The sequence below is a fragment of the Balearica regulorum genome, chromosome 17 (genome assembly GCF_011004875.1).
Source record: "Balearica regulorum gibbericeps isolate bBalReg1 chromosome 17, bBalReg1.pri, whole genome shotgun sequence".
NCBI classification, from domain to species: Eukaryota; Metazoa; Chordata; class Aves; order Gruiformes; family Gruidae; genus Balearica; species Balearica regulorum.
This window is the reverse complement of record NC_046200.1, coordinates 14226592-14239901: the sequence shown is the minus strand read 5'-3', so window position 1 is coordinate 14239901 and position 13310 is coordinate 14226592. Positions and strand designations below refer to the sequence as shown.

The 13310-nt window shown below is 38.3% G+C and overlaps 1 protein-coding gene across 3 annotated transcripts in view; it reads left to right on the top strand.

Annotated features, from left to right (window-relative positions):
- Nucleotides 1-13310, top strand: part of MED13L (mediator complex subunit 13L) — a 200422-nt gene that overhangs the window by 145449 nt on the left and 41663 nt on the right. For all 3 annotated transcript variants that reach the window (XM_075769954.1, XM_075769957.1, XM_075769956.1), the window contains exons 5-10: nucleotides 103-248; nucleotides 1628-1822; nucleotides 2213-2404; nucleotides 7381-7543; nucleotides 8364-8468; nucleotides 11790-12521. In XM_075769954.1, the coding sequence (XP_075626069.1) occupies nucleotides 103-248; nucleotides 1628-1822; nucleotides 2213-2404; nucleotides 7381-7543; nucleotides 8364-8468; nucleotides 11790-12521 (1533 nt within the window). The remainder of the gene's footprint in view (nucleotides 1-102; nucleotides 249-1627; nucleotides 1823-2212; nucleotides 2405-7380; nucleotides 7544-8363; nucleotides 8469-11789; nucleotides 12522-13310) is intronic.

Below are 13310 nucleotides of genomic sequence, written 5' to 3'. Positions count from 1 at the left end.
AGAAGAGTATATATTTGGCCTCTAAGGCTATGGAATCACTACCTCCTATGAGTTCATTAACACGCTAATAAATCTCTCTTGTTTGTCTCCTCCCTCCTCCAGTGAACATTTGTCGTGTGCCTTCACATTCTTTCTTCATGGGGAGAGCAATGTGTGCACAAGCGTGGAGATTGCTCAACACCAGCCGATCTACCTGATCAACGAAGAGCATATCCATATGGCCCAGTCCTCACCATCACCATTCCAAGGTAAGGGAGCTGGATTTGGAACTTTGTGTGCTTATCCTCACTTCTGTACGGCAGGGACTTGGCTTCTGGTGATGTTATCTTCGGAGGTGAAGAAAGTAAGATTAAGTAACTCTTCAAACAGGTTAAATTTCTGTTCAGGAAGTTGTGGACATAAAGGAAAATGTTGTTAGGGCGTCAACACTATAGCCAGCCATAAATGGTATGGGAATTTTCTAGAGCTTTCTGTTCATTAACATTGTTTTTAAAGGTACATGCATATAGTAAATAAACCAAAGAAATTGATCATTTTTGTTTAAAAAGACTTGTTATTTAAGTCTAGGTCAGTGGGCTCAAATCTGTAACTTCAATGCTATGTGAATACAAATACTGAGCTTATCTGATTCAGGAATATTTTTCATTCATAGATTGTCAACTCTTTTGGTTTAAGGAAATTAAAAAAAAAAAGGTGTGTGAAAATGTATCAGAAACAATGAAAAACTTGAAGTATCTGTGACTATTTATTTGCCAGTGTAAGAAATCAGGGTTTTACAGAAATAAGTTAATGGCTTAATAAATTCATGATGCAATTCTGGTGCAGAGCTCTACATCAAAAAAGTTAAGAATATTCGAGTCATTGAGTAATTCTGTCTTTACTACAACCTGAAATTATAATTTCAAAGCAATTAAAGCAAGAAACCTTTATAAAATTACATACAGTAAATAAACACCCAGAGACTTATAAAATGAGCATTTATAGAGACATTAATTTATAGAAGCTTTATTGAAAAACATTTTGGTTCTAAATGTAAAGTTTTGACAGAGGCCCAGACACTTAAATCATAGAAGGTTTAATTTCAGTGAGCTAAATTCGTTTCTCTCTCAAATCAAATATGACTAAAAGCAAAATTGAGTCTGAATGGAAATACCTGTTGTTGAGCAACGAGGTTTCCTTATTTGTCATGACTGTGGTCTTCTCCATATATTGTTATCTCTGTCCTTTTTAATGCTGAGAAGTCTCTAGTACATGTGTTCCTGGTAAAAACCCTATTGTTGAATATCTGTCCTCTATTTCTTCCATGTATGGTCATCCCTTTGCCATAGCAAGTGCTGTTTCAGTATACTTAGATTAGTTCATTGTGGAAATTATTAAACTAAGCTGCAAAAAGGCCCATTTTCAGTTCAGTAAGGATGGCTGTACAGGAAGCTAGTGCAGCATAACGTAGCTTTAAATTGACACCCTTGCCTGATTTTGCAGTAGCTTTCCCCTGAAGACAGATCCGTAAACCAGCATGCGAATGGAACAGCGACTCAAGCTAGAGAGGCAGAGCCTGACTGATCCATAGGTGACGTATACACACTGTAGGGACCGTTGTTTCTTACTTTGCTTTCTTACTTTGCAGTTTTGGTGAGTCCTTATGGTTTAAATGGTACACTCACGGGCCAGTCATATAAGATGTCAGACCCAGCAACTCGTAAATTGATGGAGGAATGGCAGTATTTTTACCCTATGGTGCTGAAGAAAAAAGAAGGCATGAAAGAGGAGGAAGAGTTGGGGTATGACAATGATTTCCCTGTGGCAGTTGAAGTCATTGTTGGTAAGTTTCAGTATTCTGCCTGAAGGGTTATTTTCCTCCACATGATTTAAAAATAAAATTAAAAAATCTAATTAATCAGAACCAGCCATTATAATTTTCCTATCTTCTCTTGTAGCTCTCTTGACACTGGAACATCTGACTAGTTATCTTGCCTCAAGCTTCTGTACTCCCTGTATCCCATATGTTATTATTCACAGTATCAAGCTACATGTTTCAGCTCTGTACTGGTTATAGACGGTTAGATGTATATAAGTATGCGAAATTGCTTAGGTCTTTGTATTTCAGATAATAAGTTTTGTCTAAATTGACATTGGAAACAAGTTGAAGTAGCTACGGCTGCTGAATATTATTGGGTATATTTAAGACACTTGTTTTTCCATTTCTTTGTAGGTGGTGTAAGGATGGTATATCCTTCAGCCTTTGTTCTCATCTCCCAGAGTGACATCCCCATGTCACAGAACGCTGCCAATACTGGAGGCCATATAAATGTAGGACAGCAGGGGCTTGGGAGCGTGAAGGATCCTGCTAGTACCTGTGGGATGCCACTCACTCCCCCCACTTCTCCAGAGCAGGCCGTTATGGGTAAGCAATACACTTGGGAGGCTGCAGTCAGGCTTTTATTTTTGCATAGCTCACAGTAAGTGAGGATAAGCAGGTGAACAGTAGCAGATTAAAGACGGGCAATAGACTGAAGTTAGGAGAGGACTTTTTCTGTTGGTCTGTGGTAAATGAAAGCCCGTGCTTTAAACACCCCTGAAGAAGAGACACCTTTAAACAAAACTTGGTGAATTCAGCTAAGCTTCATTTTCTGTAACTGCATTATCTTTGTGCAGTAGTGCAAATACCTGAAAGACTAGATTCTGTCAGTGTTTTAGACAGATTTTGCCAGTGTTTACGAAGCGTTGGTGTTCATGTGTTGGGATGGGAGGAGGGTGTTGATTCATTGTGGTACAAGAATACAAATGAACATATAAGAGTATGTAGCTCTTCTTGTAAAGAGCTAGAAATGCAACACTTAAGCATTCATGTTGGTATAATAAAAATTTGCAAGTGCTAGCTACTCTTTCTGCCCCACACAGTCGGGTTTTAATTAAGGGCCGTTCAAAAGAAATGCTCTTCTCTGGGAACTGGTAAGAAGGAGCTGGGCTTCCCAAACGAGGTCTGACATAGGCTTGTATCATATGCAGGTGGCCAACAGAATGCTGCGTAGTATTTGCAAGTGAGTTAGGTGTTTTGTCTGAATAGAGTATGCCCCTTTCAAGTTTTTGGATCCATAGTAGTTCTAATCGGAGAAGCCATCCAAATGCTTGGTATGTGGGGTACTAGATCCTTAATATCTGGCTTGTTGAAATGAATATGTATATCCTGTTGCTCCTCAGAAATGAAAATAAGTATCTATAACCTGTCATCATCTGGCATACAGAGAAGACCTTAGCATTAGTTGCTGTCAGGGTGGTTATGCTGTAACAAATTCAGAACTGCAATTTCAAATGAGAACAAAGGGACAGAGGAGTCAAATGTTTGTTTGAGTGCAAACTTCTAAGATAAAAAAGTAAAAAAAAAAAATCTGATATAGAAGAAAGAAATTCAGTGATTTTTTTTTTCCTTAAAAATGTTTTGAAAACCTGTTTACAGCTAATTATTTTTTTCCTGTGTAGTTTGTCTTCTGAACTTGCTCTTTACAAACTTGCCAGTTACTAACAGAATTACAAGATAGCTGAGGTTGGAAGGGAGCCCTGGAGATTGTCTTATCCAACCCTTCTGCTCAAAGCAGGGTCAGATAGAGCAGGTTGCTGAGGACATTGTCCAGTCATGTTTTGAATATCTCCAAGGACAGAGACTCCACAACCTCTCTGGGCAACCACAACTTACCTTCACAGTAAAAAGTTCCTTCTTATGCTTAAAAGGGATTTCCTGTATTTCAGTTTATGCCCATTGCGTTTTATCTTTTCATTGGATACCACTGGTTATATCCTCTCTGTTCTCCCTGTCAAGTATTTGTATACATTGATAAGATTCCTGCCCCAGGTTTCTCAGCCTCTCCTTGTAACCTTTATTAATACTAATTTCACAAGTACCAACATGTTTTATGCTTTGTAAATGACTATTATTTGGAATTGAGTTCTCGGTTCACAGAAGATTCTCTGACTTGAGTCACAGTAGCAAAATCATTAGAGACCGCTCACCACCAGGCAACCTTCTTCTGCTTGAACTTGTACTTTTTTTGAACTTGTTGATTAGTGCTTACCAAATTTCACAGAGCAATAGAAGTGTGGAAGGCATGAAGTTCCTGCAAGTTTCTGTGAGACTATGCAGCCAGATGGGGATAAAGAATCCTTGTTATACCCTCACTGAGGTCTAAGGAGCTACCAAGCTAGCCTAGCCTTTAGTAGATAGTTCTGTCACATCAAGAGGGTCAATCTTGATGCAAAGCCAAAGAAAACTAATCATCATTGGCTTCATTGCCATGGAAGTACTTGTCTGGATTCACTTGTCCATGAACAGTGCCTGTATATGAAGACAATAAAAATATTTTGTATTTACTTCTACTAATAGAGAATGTGAGATTTAAATTCACTTTGAATAGTGTTTTTCAAGGCAACTGAGAGTTAAAAAGCTGATGGCAAAAAGCTTATGAGTAACTACCTGAAGCCAGACCATCAACTTCTAAATAACGATCTGTTGAAGTATTGATGCGTATTTTAATGTGCCGTTGTATTTTTAAATTTTTCAGATTCCTGTTAAACTTGTAGAATATCTCAAGGGGATTCTATTTTCGAATATTTATAAACTGTTACTATCTAAAAAGTGTTCATATTGTCCAATCTGGCAGTCACAGTTTCTGTTTGATCTCTGCTATTGTTTGAGGGCAATATGAAATTCTATCAGTGAACAATGAAAGGACTCCTTTACATTATATCATACCATACGCCCTTTTAAAAGACTTGAAAAATTGGAGAAATGGATTGGAAAAACACGTCATGCAGTTCAGAATCAGTAAATGGAGTACATAAACTGGATTAGTCTGAGGCACGTGAATTATACTTCACTTCTGCCCCACACTAGTAAAAATGTGGTTGTAGTACCATGTCCAGTTTTGAACACTTAAAGATGTGGACAAATTGGATGGAGTCCAGAAAAATGCAGTGAGAATGATTATAGATGTTGCAAACAGGACCTACAGGAAAAGATGGAAAGAATTGAGGTTGTTTAGTCTGGAGAAGAGAAATTTGGAGGAGAGACGGTGTAACAGTCTTCAGAGACATAAAAGGAGAAAAAGAATCTTTTCTCTGCAACCAATATGTAATGAACCTAAACTGGAGCAAAGCAAAACTAGGTTAAACATGAGTAAAAACTTTCTCCGAGGAAGGATAATGAAGTGTTAGAATGAATTGGCTGGCGGGAAGCTACAGCATTACCATTAGCAGAGAGGTGGGTGGGTTATTGGGGTTTTCTGGGGGGGCTGGGGGGAGCGTGTTTTTGCAGAACAGGTTAGTCGAATATGTTGATCCAGCTTTGAAGCGGGGGATGGACTATATAATCTCTTTAGGTCTCTTTCAATCATATTTTCCGTGATTGTGTCTAAAGTACGTAATGAAACAAATTGCTGCTGAAAGTAGGGAATGGCATTTTTCATGCGTAGAAGCAGACTGCACGGCAGGGATCGTGAAGTGACCTCTGGTGAGCGGCTGGTCGTTCCTCCAGCATTTATACCATAGAACCATAGAATGGTCTGGGTTGGATGGGACCTTAAAGATCATCTAGTTCCAATTATATGACGTAGTTTTTTGTGTGTGTTCCAGTGTTTTGTCAGTGATTTTCATGGATAAAAATTAGTGTCAGTGTATGAGAACAAAATGCTTCTGCCTGCCACAAAGTTCTGTTTCATGTTATGCCATGTATTGTACTGTATAGTATAAAAATATTATAGAATTTTGGAAGACAATAATTAACGCACTCAAGTGTAACTTGAAAGCTCTGGTAGCTCCTTGGTTATCCTCTCATACCTCCTATCTTTCCCTTTCCAACACACTTGTTTTTTTCCTGGCAGTTGTAACTGTCCCGCCATTGAGGTATGCAATGTATATGTGTGCACATTATGTCTGTTTATATACACACATTCCTTCCTCCCCCCCAAGGAGGACAGATTTACTAATTCTGAAGTTTCGACTTGTTTATTTGATCATCTGTCAAGTTCAGAATGTTGTAGAACATTTGAAAGCCAGTGAAATAAATTATTAGAGCCACAAGCCTCAGTATGTCTAGGAATTCATGGTTTTTGACTACCCTTTTTTTTTTTTTTTTTTTAAATTAGAATTCTTTACAAAAAGAGAATCAAGGAAGTCTAACTGGAGAAAAAATACATAAGCATGAAGAATCAAAGAAGATACAGGGTTAGGCAGCTCGTGCACAATTTTAAAAGTTGTATTTTGAAAGTCACCTAATAGAAATCAGCAGAATTACCTTGTTAGATGCAGTGATGTATAGCAGTGAATCCTTTCAGCGTTTCATTCTTAAGGCTTCTTAAATTGCGTCAGGCAGAAGGACGAAGTGTTCTGTACACTGATTTGACCTTGTTAAAATGCGGCATAATCTTACTTACTTTTCCATCCAGAGCACAGAGTAGTGTTCCTCAGTTGCCAGGCCAAACAAGCCTAAAGCTCCCTCTACTGTTGTAGTTTATGTTTGTAAAGATGACTCTGTTGGATTTCAGTTCATCTAAACCAAAAATATATTTCATAGTAAAGAAAAAGGAACATCTGCTGATACAAGAGCCGTACGGTTTGTGCATCATGGAAAGAAGTGACGTGCAGAATGTAAATCGGAGTTTTCAGGCTGTTAACACATTGAAGTCGTAGTAATCACATGGTGTTACTGAGAGCCTCACGTATTATAGTATATACTACTGATCAACTGTTGAACAATTTCTTTAGTAGTGCACATCTCAACTCTAAGGTTTTACCAAAGTATGTTTTGATTCTGATATTTCAATTCAAGCATATTATAAAGAAATAGCATTGCACTAATCCATTCATTTATTCAGTGAGGTTTAATCTTGAGTATAAAGAACTGATTCTTGCTTTGAAATAGTCTACATAAATTATTGGTTCTCTTAATAGATGCTTTTAGAACCATCCATATTATAATAAATTTAGTCTTTAAAGCAACTCACCAAAGACTATATAAATTCAAGTTTAATATCCAGGATAATTGGCAAAAACCTTTATCTGCACTGTTTCTTAGTGATTCAATTACAAGGCCGTAGGGGGCTATCTGAACTGCTGTCCATTTACGTGGCAGAGTATATTCCCTCACGTGAGGTGCGGTACCTGCCCAACTGTATTGCACACCTTCCTGGTGTAACCTAGTGCCATCTTTGTTACCCCAAGGCAAGGGTTGCTTTGAAATGTGGTTTAGTCGGTCTTTTGTAGTGATGCTTTAAGCCTTTTCTAGTGAATCTATGTAGTCAGCAGCCTTATAAGATGGAAAGTCTTTTCAGGAAAATGTATCATAATATTAAGAATGGCTATAACATGAATGCTTAATTTATATTGCAGGAGAAAGCGGATGCTCTCAGAGCAATATCAGCCATTCAGCTGTACAGGAGGGGACAGTCAGTGTACACAGTCCAAAGAAGTCAGGCAAGATTACTCCAAAATTTCACAGTCATATGGTTCACCGTGTCTGGAAGGAATGCATTCTCAACCGGTCACAGTCCAAGTAAGGCAGTAGTCTTCATGGTTTAGTTTATTAATAAGACATAATATATAGTTAAAATTGTAATAGTTTTGCCTTAGATAATGTTGTTCCTCACAAAAAGCTAACGATGCAGAACTGCATTATCCAAGAAAATTTGTTACCATGTTCAAATGAAAACCCCTAACACTTAGCATTGTATTTGCAGTTGTGTATCTGTGTGACAGTCTTTGAGGTTACAGACCTATAGTGTGTGCCTTCAGCCAGGTGTTTTCAGATACATTGATTGCAGTTTCTAGCTCCAGTTGTAGTTACTAGATTGAAAGTTGAGTGGCTAAAGAACAAATAATATATTATTTGATATTTACAAGTCTGAGGGTAATACTTGTAAAGCATTACATTACATGTGTTGGACTAAAATTCCAGTCGACGAGGATATGGTAAATTAATGTTGTTAGTATCATAGGCCTTTATTACTGGAGATTTAGATTATATTTATGGCATGATGTGCCCTGAAATCTTCATTTCTCACTATATCCGTGCAATTTACGGATTGGATATGTCAGAAGAATTTCCAGATTCAGTTTAAATTGCTTGCCCCTTGCCGCTTCTGCTCAAACTCCAGACAGAGCTATCTGATGTAGAGCTGGTACCATCCTCCCACATAAATCAAAGTTTTAAGGAGTAGTAGAGGGAACCACTATTAAATACAGAATTCTATGTCAAAGGTGAAGTAGAAGGAAGTAATTTATTTGAGGGGAACATATATGAATTTATGCATATGAATTTTTAAATTTTGTTTTACAAAAGGTGATAACTACTAAAATAATTTTATCTTCTTCAGGAGGAATCAAATTACAGCTGCAAATTTGGAAGAGGAAGTTCCTAACAATACTGTTTCTTGGGATTTTGTGGATCCAGTCCAAAGAGTCAGTTGTTCTTGTTCCAGGTGAGCTTTGAAGAGAGTAAGCATTTATCATATTGGAGGAGCCCCATAGAATTCAGAGGTACACTTAGAAAAGGGAGTTATGTTTTAGCTGAGAGCAGAGGAAACTCTGATATCAGAACTGTGATCATCACTCATATTCAGGTGATTAATATGCGTCTCCTGTCATTGTCACTTGCAGTAGTCAACTTGAGTGGAAAAATGATCCTAGACTAGAGAATGAGGGCTAGAATCATTCACACAGTTCTTGTTCATAATGAACTCATCCTTTAGGCTTTTCAGAAGTGTGAGCTTTGAAGTTTAGAGAGGTAAGACTCATGATGAAGAGAGGCAGAAGCTGCCTAAGTTTCGGAGCATCCTGACTGAGGGATAGCGCTACTATCCCTCTTGGAAGGAAGAGGGAAAATATCCCTAAGAATCACTTTACTCCCTGTACCTCTAGGCAATCTGCCATGACTCATCGGACACCAAAAAACACCCATGAGAATATAAAACCTTTGCAGCATGGTCATCCACTGTCAGCTGATCAAAAAGAAATCACAGCTCACTTACACAAACACTTTAAGAGTTTATTAAATTATCTGTCATCTTTGATGTTCCAGTACTACTCACTCAGGAAAGGCAAGCCAGCAGCACTAGTTCTGCTTAACATTTGTAAAATTATCAGAGGTGTTATGGGGCTGGAAAACAGTTTCCAGTGAAATAGTCCTGTGAAACGGCTGCTACTGAAATTTTTAATTCCTAAGGTCACATCTACTTAAAAGATTAGTCAAGATGTTTTTATGACCTAAAGAAGTTATTCCTTAAGTATGCAGAGATGTAAATGTCATTTGTATGATCAAACAGAAATGCTAATCAGGCTATGCTATCCCCTTTGGTATTTGTTTTTCCTGCCTCTCTCCCCCATTCCACCCCCCCGCCAACTGCAATAAGGGTCTTTGCCCAAATAATAGTCAACACAACAGCTAGTGATGTGGCTGAAATGATTCTTTGCTCTTCATCTGGCTGAGGCATCGCTGGTTTTCTTTTTTACTTTAAACAGCAAGGCAAACTCAAGAAAATACTGTTGTTAGTAAGAGTAATGTATTTTCTAACCAATTCCTTAAATGAGCTTTCTGCGTAGATCTGGCCGTACAGAGAAACTTAGGAATGTAGCGTTTCCACAAGCTCTGAAGGGTTGTTGGTTAGAAATTTCCATTGTCCAAAATTGAATGAAGCGAGATTGTGTCCTTGTACCTTTTGTGTTTGACTTCACATGAAGCCAGTTCTTCTTTGTGTATTTAGAAGAAGAGATAAAGGGATGCAGAGGAATTGTGCATCATGCAGAGGGCAGAGGGTTCCACCTGGAGATCTGTGCTGTATCCAGAGTGAAAGTGCTGGTCTTCTACAGCTTTGCTCTTTACCTCTGATTATTTGTTGCTAGTATGTATATACTCAAGAATGTAGAACAGATATATGTTTTGTCAGGACGCCGAGTGTTTCCTATGGAAAACTGAGATCCAGCCTCACCTAGAAAGCCTGGGGAATCAATAGTGTACAATGGAAACCTGAATCTGTGGAACGGTTCAGCTGCATTTGCAATTTCACACTGTCTCTTAACACCTCCAGTGATAACTACATCGTGCTGGAGGTAGTAAACACAACAACTGGGAAATTAAAACATTATCCTCTAAGTGAAGGCAATACCTGATTTCAAACAGCAATAAAAATTTTCCGTATAGCTGCAGAAACTGGACAGCTACTGTCATATAGATATTGGTTTAGTCATTACTGTGCCCGTTCTATGTATTGTATAAATGAGAGTATAAATGTCAAGATATGATCTTAAATACAGAGTCTTAAAGGGTTGTCTGGTACTTGGCATCAAATTAAATCTTCTATAGTCCCAACTTTGTGTGTTGAACAACAGACTGTCTAAAATAATTTTCTGTGGTCAGTTAAAATAAGGTGAATGATGGAGAATTAAGTCAATGAAATTTTACAAGGACATGCTTAAGGCAAATCTTCAGTTACTAGGGCATTACCTCCACATTATGGGTGATTGCAGCTAAAGACCATCTGCTGCGGCAGAGAATTTGCAGCGTGTCCTGATAACAGCAAAGCCCACAAAGAAAGCCAGGACAATGCCACACAACATGGGTGGTTAGAGGAAAAAGATGTACGAGAAGTTGTATTAGTACCATTTGACAGCTGCTCTGTACTACAAAACTTGGACGTTTTCATAGCTAAGGCATAAAAGCAGAACTGGTTTTCTTCAGTTTAGTAGTCCAATTTACTTGCAATAATGTAGTTTATCTTTCTGAATAAGAAGCATACTATATGTTTTGAAATGTTTTGTTGCTGTCCTAGATACTGCTGTTTATAAACAAAAATAGAGATGGAGGGATTTATTTTGCAATGGTATTTAACTTTAAACAGGTATAAATATTAAGCACAATATGTCCTTCAATTTCTGCTTAGCTTAAAAAACCCAAATAAACAACTAAACAAAAACAGCAAACAACAACAAAGGCCAATAAAAATACGGACAGAGTTAGATGTCCCTGTTGTAACATCCTTGGGGACCATCAGCTATGTGATGAAAATAGTGTTTAGCAGTACCTGAAATAGTGAAGTTCCGTCCTGCGCTTCCCAGTCTTAAAGGTACCAGATACAAATTGGAAAAAAAGCCGTATTGAAATATAAAGCCAGTAATAAGTTTGTATGTTACTGCATTTTTTGGTTTGGATGTTTTAAAATATTTATTCATGCTTTCTTCATCAGTTGGCAGTTGTTTTTTTCTAGTTTCTTTTTTTGTGTGGTTGTTTTGGTTTTGGACTAGAGTTGTGCTTATTTTTCCTTACCTGATACAGAGGAGGAAACTGCCACGTATCACGTCTGTGAACCTAACTGAACCAACTCCGATCTGTATCTTTTCTAACAGATGCTCAAGAGTGTGCAGGAGCGGTGGTGTAGTTCCACAGCAGTCATTTTATTTGAAAGGCTATCTTCCTTTTAGAGTAATGAAAACAACGGTAGCTTGGATTTTTTTTTTTATATTACCTTCCGTCTGAGCAATACTAAGCTTTTATAAACATTAACTTTTTCTTTGCATGCTGTTTTCTGGAGACTGTCATTTTCCATTTTATAGGTCAGCAAAAATGCAGCCGAGTTGGCTTGAACGACCTGGTCGAGCTCATGTGACTGTTCCAGACTGTTAAAAGATCAGGAGTAGACATAAGATTTCTCAATGTTGTTCTTTGAGTTTGGATTTGTGGGGTTTTTTCCATTAGATCAAATAACCGTATAAACCATGCAGTGACTTGTTTCTGCCTCTGCTTTCAGGCACAAGGTTTTCAAACAGCGTTGTGCTGCTGGCTCCAGCCGTCCCCCAACGATAAATCAGCCAGGATTCAGCGTGGGAACATCATCATCATCTTCATCGTTGCCACCTCCTGCCTCTTCAAAGCACAAAACAACAGAGAGACAGGAAAAAGGAGATAAACTGCAAAAAAGGCCTATGATGCCATTTCACCATCGGCCCTCTGTGAGCGAAGAGCTGTGCATGGAGCAGGACACATCAGGGCAGAAACTGGGATTGGCAGGAATGGAACCCTCTTTAGAAGTCCCTAATTCCAGAAAATACGAGAAGCCGCTATCTATACCTGCTAGAAATCCAAGCAAGCAAATTAATATGAATCCTATGGATTCACCCCATTCCCCTACTTCTCCTCTGCCTCCCACGCTCAGCCCGCAGCCAAGAGGTCAGGAAGCGGAGAACCTGGACCCGCCTTCCATCCCTGTAAACCCAGCACTCTATGGCAGCGGGCTGGAGCTTCAGCCTTTGCCCAGCTTAGATGATAGGACAGTCCTCGTTGGACAGAGGTTACCTCTGATGGCAGAGGTCAGTGAGACAGCATTATACTGTGGGTTAATTCAGAACAATGAGTCACTGGATATGTGGAGGACCTATAGTGTCCCGTCAAGTGACGATCCAGAGTTCAGGCCACCAGATCTTCCATGTGAGAGATACGATGCCAAGATGGAAATAAACTGGGACAGCTCTGCACTGAAAAGGTAAGGGTGCAAGTTGATCTGAGTGGAGGGTTTAGTAAATGATAAGCATGACCAAACACTGTTTTGAGTTGAAACTGAAACGAGTAGAAGGCTTCACTGTAACATCAAAGACGATGAATGCTGGAGATGATGTTAAAGACTCGAATAGAAATGTGCTGTTGTAGTATGCCTTGGTTTTTTCATATTTGGCTTTCTCTTGGACATTACAAGAATTGATAAATCTGTTTGTAACCTATATTGCAGTAATTTGAGCAAATGTAAAAGTTTTATTCAGCTTTTATCTTTTGATCATTTAAAAAAAAAAACCAAACAAACCATCTGTGTTTAGTTACACAACCTTCCAGCTACAGAAATCCTGGTTTTGAGTGAAATTCTGTTTATGGCACTGCAGAGGCACTTCCGTGTGGTTTGTCCAATTGTGTGGGTTTAAAATGGCACTGTACCACGCTTGCTGTAAGTAGTAGCTGATACTACATTATGGAATAATGCTGCTTTTTTTTGTAAACCCACTGTGGGATCTTTGAAATTAATAGAAGCTTTACCATTAACTTCAGTCTCTGTAGGACTGAAACAGAAAACCCTAACAGTCTCTGGTCTGTACACCAAAGAGAGCAAATGCTGATCTCTTATAAATGTTACTTTAGGAAAACTACGGTTTACATACAGTGTGTTCCTCAGTGAAGAACATGAGCTACCTAAATTTTAAGGAATGTTTAACTCTTTGTTTATTATTTTTAAATATGGATTTTCTTTTATGCAAAGATATTTATCTATCTAATTATATATTTA